The sequence below is a fragment of the Capsicum annuum genome, chromosome 10 (assembly GCF_002878395.1).
Source record: "Capsicum annuum cultivar UCD-10X-F1 chromosome 10, UCD10Xv1.1, whole genome shotgun sequence".
In the NCBI taxonomy this organism is placed as follows: domain Eukaryota; kingdom Viridiplantae; phylum Streptophyta; class Magnoliopsida; order Solanales; family Solanaceae; genus Capsicum; species Capsicum annuum.
This window is the reverse complement of record NC_061120.1, coordinates 166,081,368-166,090,240: the sequence shown is the minus strand read 5'-3', so window position 1 is coordinate 166,090,240 and position 8,873 is coordinate 166,081,368. Positions and strand designations below refer to the sequence as shown.

General features: G+C 32.5%; 1 protein-coding gene across 1 annotated transcript; it reads left to right on the top strand.

Moving 5' to 3' along the window:
* The first annotated feature begins 1,560 nt into the window (after positions 1 to 1,560).
* LOC107844400 (secreted RxLR effector protein 161-like) lies at positions 1,561 to 2,034 on the top strand. Its single transcript, XM_016688831.2, has one exon. It carries the CDS (start codon positions 1,561 to 1,563, stop codon positions 2,032 to 2,034), a length of 474 nt encoding a protein of 157 aa, XP_016544317.2.
* The last annotated feature ends 6,839 nt before the right edge of the window (positions 2,035 to 8,873 follow it).

Here is an 8,873-nt window from a genome sequence, read left to right as displayed (position 1 = left end):
AGGCGAGCCTCAGAAAACACCATCTTTAAATAGTAATAAGTACTACATTACCTTTATTGATGATTGTTCCAGATATTATTGGTTTTATTTTTTGAATTTTAAATCTGAGGTCGTTGATGTATTCTGAAAATTTACGGCTTTTGTGGAAAATCAGAGTGGTTACAAAATTTAGGTGATAAGAATAGATAATGGAACCAAATATATTTTCAAAAAGTTCAACAACTTTTGTAATGAAGTAGGAATCGAGCATCAGCAAACGGCACCCTATGCTCCTCAACAAACGTAGTAGTGGGAAAAAAAACTAATGGAGATGACAAGGTGTTTGCTTCATGAGAAAGGGCTACCAAAGAAATTTTAGGCTGAAGCTGCCAATACTGCAGTATTTCTACTAAACAGATTGCCAACTAAAGCTTTGCAAAAGAAGACACTATTTGAGGCTTGGTTGGTTACAAACCTTTGCTAACAAATCTGAAAATATTTGGTTGTCTTTGTTTTTCTTATGTACCTCTAGTGAAAAAAAGATAAACTGGATAAGAAGGCTAAACCTAGAATCTTTGTAGGATATAGTAATCTATCAAAAGCTTATAGGATTTATCAGCCTCAAAATGACAAACTGATTGTTAGCAAGGATGTCAAGTTCGGGGGAAATGATATATGGAGCTAGATAGATGATGAAAAGCAAAAGAATCTAGAATTTCTAGATGATGATATTGATGATGTACCTGTTAAAGGCACAAGAACACTTTTTGATATTTATCAAAGGTATAATGTTGCAGTTCTAGAACCTACAAAAATTATAGGGGCTATAAAAGATGAGGAATAGAGATATGCATGGAGGAGCTCAAAATGATATAAAAGAACAACACATGAGAGCTGGTTGACAGACCATCACACAAGAAGGCTATTGGAGTCAAGTGAATTTCTAGAACTAAGCTCAATATTGATGGTTCTATAAATAAGTGCAAGGCTAGGCTAGTTGTAAAAGGGTATGCACAAATGTTTGGAGTAGATTTTTTTGAAATTTTTGCTCTAGTCGCCCATTTGGATATGATAAGAATGTTTTTAGCATTAGTAGCTCAACAAGGATGGAAGATCCACCAGCTTGATGTGAAATCAAATTTTTTAAATGGCTACCTTAAAGAAGAAATCTTTGTAGAAAAACCTGAAGGTTTTTCTATCAAAGGCAAAGAAGACAAAGTGTACTTGCTAAAGAAGGCATTGTATGGTTTGAAACAAGCTCCTAGAGCTTGGTGTAGCAGAATTGATGCTCATCTTCTTAGCTTAGGCTTTCAAAAAAGCCTCAGCGAGTGTACGCTCTATATTAGAAAAGAGGATTCTGATTTATCAAAATCACTATCTCTTTATATGTAGATAACTTGCTAGTTACAAGTAGCAATTTGGACTTGATCATTCTATTCAAGACTGAAATGATGAAAGTTTTTAAGATGACAGACCTTGGTGAAATTTTCTATTTCCTTACAATGGAAGTTCAGCAAAAAAAGAAATAAGATCTTCATATGCCAGCAGAAATATGCCAAAGAAATTCTCAAAAAGTTTAAAATGGAAGATTACAAGTTTACTATAACTCCTATGAATCAAAATAAGAAGTTTTGCAAAGAAGATGGAGACGAAAATATTGATAAAGGACTTTACAGGAGTCTTATAGGTTGCTTAATGTACTTGACTGCAACAAGGCCGAATATTGTTAATGGTGTGAGTTTACTTTCAACATATATGCACTGTGCTAGCGAAATTCATTTTCAAGCAGCTAAATATGTGATTAGATATGTCAAAGGTACTATTAATTTTGGTATAATAATCAAAAAGACATCAGATTTTAAGTTTCATGGATTTTCTGATAGTGATTGGGTTGGTTGCTCAGATGATATGAGAAGCACCTTAGGTTACTATTTTAGTTTTGGTTCTGGAATATTCTCTTGGTGTTCAAAGAAACAAGATGTTGTGGCTCAATCTATAGTTGAAGCAGAATACATTGCAGCTGTTTTAGCTATGAATCAAGTCCTTTGGATTTGAAAGTTGCTGGTAGATTTGTACATAGAACAAAAGAAGAGTACTGAAATCCTTGTGGATAATAAAGCTACAATTTCAATTGCAAATAATCTTGTCTCTCATGGAAAGACAAAACATTTCAAGATCAATCTTTATTTCTTAAAAGAGGTGCAAAAAAATGGAGACATAAACATGGTGCACTACAGAACTGATTTCCAAAATGATTATATTTTAACTAAGTCTCTACCCAGAGCAAGATTCAAATTTCTCAGAGAAAGACTTGGCGTTACTGCTCTTGAGTCAAGGAGGAGTGTTAATATTAGTGCCTCAAAAGCTAGAGATTAGTTGTAATAGCTACTGTAATTCAAAATACAGCTTTAAAGTTGAATTAAGTTTACGTAAATAAGGTTGCAATCATGCAGAATTTGATTTTTCTCCTTTAAATCAGCATTTTTAGTTATGATATTATGTATAAATATGGCAGAGATCAATGACAAATAATCAAGCTTTTCTGCTATTTCTCTTCTTAGTTCAAGTTCTGTTTTTTTTCTTATACAGATTAAGTTCTATTTTTTTTCTTTCCTACAATTATCGGTTTCAGTTATCCTAACTCTTTAGCTGACTTTTTAAACATCAAAAAATCTATTTTCTTGTAAGCCTTATTTTATTTGTTTGATCGTTAGTTTTTTTGGAGGCAAAATCTTTAACGAAGAAATCAAGGGATTGGAATGAGAAAATTTTTCTCTCGTAATATTTCAATATCAAACTATTGTCTCGAATCTAGGAATGAAGTTGGTACAATTGTGGCCACTATACCAACCCTAGTGGCAGAGGTAGACCTACATTGAGAGTAGGGGATGCATGCGTACCAACTAGCCTCGAGAAAAACTTTATATATAAATTTTGTATATTTGTATATATATCCGGGAATTTAACTAAATATATGTCATGCAGCCTTAACGATTACTAATTAGGTTGGTGATATGGTTGAACTTATCGCCTGAAATCTCCTTATGGGTGGATGACTTGGGTTTGAGGGTTCGAAACCTACCAACAACATTATATCTTAAATTTTCTATCTATTATCTATATAGAGAGAGACACATATTATTTATGTATTTTAAATTTTATTCCAATACAAGCTCCCCTCCAACTTTAAAATATAGATTCTCCCTATCTTATACCATATAATGTTTATTTTACTTTTATTTTTTAATCATTGACTTATGTTATATTTTAAAGTTAACAATTTAAAGTTTAAAATGGGCTTAAATCTGACATTTCCTCATATCAACCATCCAGCAAACAGATCTCTCACATTTTTTATTTTTCAAAAAACATTCTATTATTGTTGAAAATATAAGAGTGCATCAAATTCAAGTACCGTGAATAACATTCTTTTGTCATATTAAACAAATTAATGATATCAATAATATTAAGTTTTCAAAGAACTGTATGTAGAACTTTAGCACTATTAATAATTATGTTTAAATATAGAGGTGCACCCGTCAAGATCAAATCATGGGTTCGCCTCTACCTAATGGGGCATTTGAAATTAATAGATAGGAGGGCCAGTTCTGCTAAATTAGATATATCAGCACTATAGGCTATTGAGGGACATAAATCACCAAGACCAGATAGATGCGAAAGTCATGGGAGATTGTAAGTAAAGATGTAATGGGGGTTGTTCTTGAATATTTCAAGGCAGGGAAAAACTAAAGGTGTCATTGATACAGCAATCACCCTTATTCCTAAGACAAGACACGCTAACCATATAGGGGATTACAAGCCAATCTCATGCTGCAACGTTGTATACAAGATCATATCCAAGATATTACGTAGCAGACTAGCTTGTGTTCTACCTACGATCATACCAGAAAATCAAAGTATGTTTCTAGCAGGAAGGTCAATAGGCTCTAAAATAGGAAGAATATTACCAGAACGATTGTTGGTATTGGAACAAGGTACGTAGATAAAAGCTAAATTTGTTGCAGGGTATTTGCACAACAGCTAGCTTAAAGGGAATGACAAATATACTATATAGAGTGGCTATATCTGGAAAATAAAGGTTGGCACTTACTGTCCTGAATGGAGGGAAGTGTGGAATAAAGCCAATACACCAGAGTATAGCTTTATATGTTTTCTAACCATGCATAAATGACTCATGACCAAGGCAAGAATGAAGCATATTGGACTCATTAATGATGATGCCTGCCTATTATTATTGGGTTAGAAATCGAGAGGGCGTCATGCAAAAACTAATTGTTGTAAATTGTGAGAGGATAAATCAGACCACAACAAAAACAATACTAAAAATTAATATTATTATACGATTTGACCAATTGGCCTACATATAAAATCTAATATTAAAAAGGCATAAAACTAATGATAGATAAAATCTCCCCCTAAACAAAACTTTTTAAATGACTACATTGTAGATGCTATTGTGTTATGACTTGAGAAGAGAATTGTTTTATTTATAGAGTTACAAAACCCTTCTTCTAAGAAACAATAAATCTAATAAAAATATAATAGAAAAGAGATCTTTTCCTACTAGGAAACCTTTTGGGGTGGAGAAGTTGAAATCATCAACTACCTCTTTGAACTCTCTAATGGCGTTGCCCAAATTAACAATTAAGCCCAAAAGTAAGAAACTTGAAGAAGAGCCTGAAAAGGTAAGTGGAAACATAGATACATACCTGGAGAGTAAGCACTCAAGAGGCCAGAAAAGAATAAGAAAATAGGCTCCGATCAGGAGAAAAAGGATGAGAGAATATGGTTAAAAGTTTTGAGTTAAGTCATGTTGCAATAATAAATTAGAGGCTACTTGGGAGGTAACCCAAGTGAAGGTAGTATTTTTATTTTTGGCTTTTCTTTAGTGTCACCTTTGTTTTTGTATGTGTGTGTGTGTTAACAGGTTGAAGTAAAGTCTGAATACTAGAGATCCGAGCTAACGAGAAAGGCAAAAACTGAGTGTGAGGTCTTTTGGACCTCATTGATGGATGAGATGCTACTAGCCAGGCCTAGAGGACACATGGAGTATTCCTAATTCTTATTCTTTGATTTATACTTTGAGGACAAAGTATGATGTTAAGTGTGAGGTGGGGAATCTTTCAATTATCTAGGGTGAAGTGCACTATATGGTTTTTATTTTGATTTACTTTTTAGTTTTTAACTAAATTTAAGAAGATTACAAAAAAGATTTCATCTTTGTTTATTTTCAGTTTGTGGTGTTTGATCTATTAGTAGAAGCACACTTCACCCACCCCTCAATTTTTCTTTTCGGTTTATTTAAGGGGAAGCTCTTTGAACCCAGTATTCCTTTTTATTTTTAGGAGTAATTTTAAGTTTTTGGTATTAGGAATAAATGGATATGTTTTTGCTAAGTGCTATACATGAATACATGATGCAAATTGATTTTGAATGTGGAAGTATGTGTAATAAGTTGAATGACTATTTTTGAGACACCTAAGCTCATTTATTTGGATCTTGTGTGATATTGGATTAATTTTGAATTCTTGTTATTGCTTGGTTGAGAGTCTATAGGGATCCTTCTTAATTTAAGAATGTGCTATGTGTGAGTGAGGTTCTTGGTTATGTTCCTTGTTGCATGGTGATTTCTAGAACTTACCAAGTGTGTGTGTAAAGAAAAATAAAGAATTTTGAGTTTGGGAGTTGATATAACATTTCTTTGATAGCATGTTTCATACCTGTTTTACCTACCATTTTTGTATGACCATAGTTAGCGCCGTTGAGCATTTAGAATTTGGTAGCCTCATATGTAGCTTATTTCTTTTCCTTTAATTGACCAAAATTTAATCCATAACTCCTAAGCGCTTTAGTTGAAAAATCAAGATGTTAAGGAGTGTAAAATTTAAGAAGGAAAAAAGTGAAAGTGAAGACCTAAAATAGTATCTATTGGTTTGTGGAATAAGTTTATGTGATGCAGTTAGGAGTAGTGTAATAAAAAGAAAAATTGATTAAAAGTGAATCATATGTTGATAGCAAATACTCCTTACTAGAGATGTGTAAACTAGCTTAAAGAGATAGAGCAAAAAAAGAGGTGTAAAGATAACAATGGTGAGAAAATTAATTAATTAGAGAGGAGTCCAATGTAAAGTGTGATGTATTAAAGCACTTATGAAAGATAGTCACTATTACTAGTCAGAATAGTTCCTACCCATCCCTTAGCCTATATTGCAACCGTTAAAATCCTTTTTGATCTTAAGCCTTGATGTTTTGATATTAGTGGAGTATTACATTAAGTACAAGCTTATGGTTTATCTTATGTAACATGCGAGCTATTTTTTAGAGTGAGCAGAATTTGATTCTTACACCTATTTTTGTGTTAAATTGCATATCTGTGAGTGAATATGTGTGACTCTGTTGTGGTGAGGGTGCATGTTTAATAATGGATAAGTGACTTATATGATCTCTATGTTGAGTGATGTGCATGAGTTTTCCAACTTAGTAGAGTCAATTCTTAAGGCTAGGAAGTCTCAGAGTAGTATTCATAAGTTTTGCAGTTGTAATATGACATGCTTAATATGGAACTTGCTATTCATGTAGCCGTTGTCGTTCTAGCTTGAGTGTCTTAGTGAAAGTAGTGATTTTAGAGTCTTTCTTGAGTGTTCTTAGTGTAAAGAGTTGTTCGAGGATGAACAAGGTCTTGAGTGTGTGGTGATGATCTTGGGTTTATTTATATGTCCAAATACTAATTATTGCCTATACTTTCATATATTTAATGAGCTAACTAATGAATATGATTAGTGTTTCGGGTCTAGATTGTTGCAAGGAGTAAGCTTGATTTTGATGTCAATTCCGATCTTGTGGATGATTGACAGCATTAGTGTCAAATTATCGGAAAGCAAGAAGAGCATACAAGGATATGTAAAGGCAACTACAAGCTATGGTACTCAAATACAAGTATAAGGATTACACAATAATGAGAAATTAGAGGTTGAAACATGTTGCCATGGCATGAAAGCTAAGCTCCATTTTACTGGTGCGGCATGAAACTAGACAAAAAATGAGGTGCAAAAAGTAGTATCCATGCACAATAAGAGTGTGGCACGCTGCCTAGCCCTTGAGATAAGGGTATGGAATGCTGCCTAGCCCTCACAATTTTAAAGTGCTATAGACTTGGGATTTTATGAGTGCAACTTGTCCTACACTATAAATAGGAAACTTAGCTTCTATTCTAAATAATCTTGGATGACTTAGGAGAAACAAATACACGAGGAAGGCTCCAAATAGAATTTTTATTCTTCTCTTGTCATTACTCAATTGTTGTATGAACTACATTAATTTGGTGACTGTAAAGTAGATTATGAGTGTCTAAAAATCCTCTTTCCAGGGTTAAGGCTACAAACATTATTACATAGTTTTCAATTAAGTTGGTTTAAAGTTAATTATTATATTTGGTTGTTCAGGTGTTCTTGTAATTACTATTCTATTGACTCATGACCTTTAGAATACATCGATATTTCAATCGTGAGCCCCAAGAAGGAACTTCATATTAGAACATGGAACATATGGAGTGGGTTCTTGTCTTTTAGATGAATTAAATATAGGATTCACAATTAGTACAGGAATATAAAAAATTTGCCTCATTTGGTTCAAATACGGAATGAAATACAAATGCATTTGAATTAGTCCTCACATCCCCGCTCAACGATGTAGTTGTGGGGCTAATTAAATATATAATTAGAGGCTCAAAAGACCATAATCATGTTATCAACCCCATGAATCAACAATCAATATAGTTAACTTGACCAATGAGATTGTATAGCTTTGTAGGATTGTTCAAATTGCCTTGATCTAGATCTCTCCTTATTATTGTTTCAACCACTTTATACTCTCGTTTTTGTTTATTGTTACTTTCAAATGTCTAAAACTCAAAATCTCTCTTGGTTACAACTCTCACTTATTTAATCTCATTAGTATCGTTAGAATTGGATTGCTTGCTAAACACCAAGTCCTTATGGGATCGATATTCAGCTCAAAAGGTTCACTTTATTACTTGCACGACCTCATACACTTGCGTGTGTGGTTGGATGCAATAATATAATTGATCGTTTTTGACCACCAACTTAATGTCCTACAAAATTAAACAATATATGTGTTAATTTGACTTACATATGTATCAAAGTAATAAGTAAGTTTGTACACAAAATATACTGATTTATGTACCATACATATACTATATTTTTTGATACATATTATCATTATATGAAACAAATGTATAATGAGCAATGAATATAAAGAAAAATTGATACATATATAAAATGTATCAACAAAATTATATCAATATTATATAAATTATTTTTCACAGGTTATAATGTATCAATGGGTGCACATACCAAATGTATCACAAAATTAACTAAATTTCATATGTATCAATCTAAAATGTAACAAATGACAACTAATGTATCAAAAAAATATATTATGAAGGAAAGAAATATAAAATAGGTTCACAATTAAATGCATCAACTGTGCAAGGAAAGATACATATGCATAGTTATACATTCGTATGTATCATGAAATTTATTTTAATGAATTGATCTTCTTCTCCATCTTCACACTTTCATTTTACAAAATCTCGATTAATACCACTACTCATTAACTCTCTCAACATGCATTAAAAAACAATCAAATAACTCCTCTACTCTCTACCATTTTCCCATGGTGAAATCCATCTCCGGTGAACTCGAGTCACCAGAAAACATCACTTATATCCCATCTCTGGAACAAAAGTATATTTTCTTGCATCGTTTGTGGTTCAAAAGTACATATTATTAATAGGAGAGATGAATTTAGGGCATTTAAGATAATGCAAAAAAAGGCATTAAGTAACCCTAAAA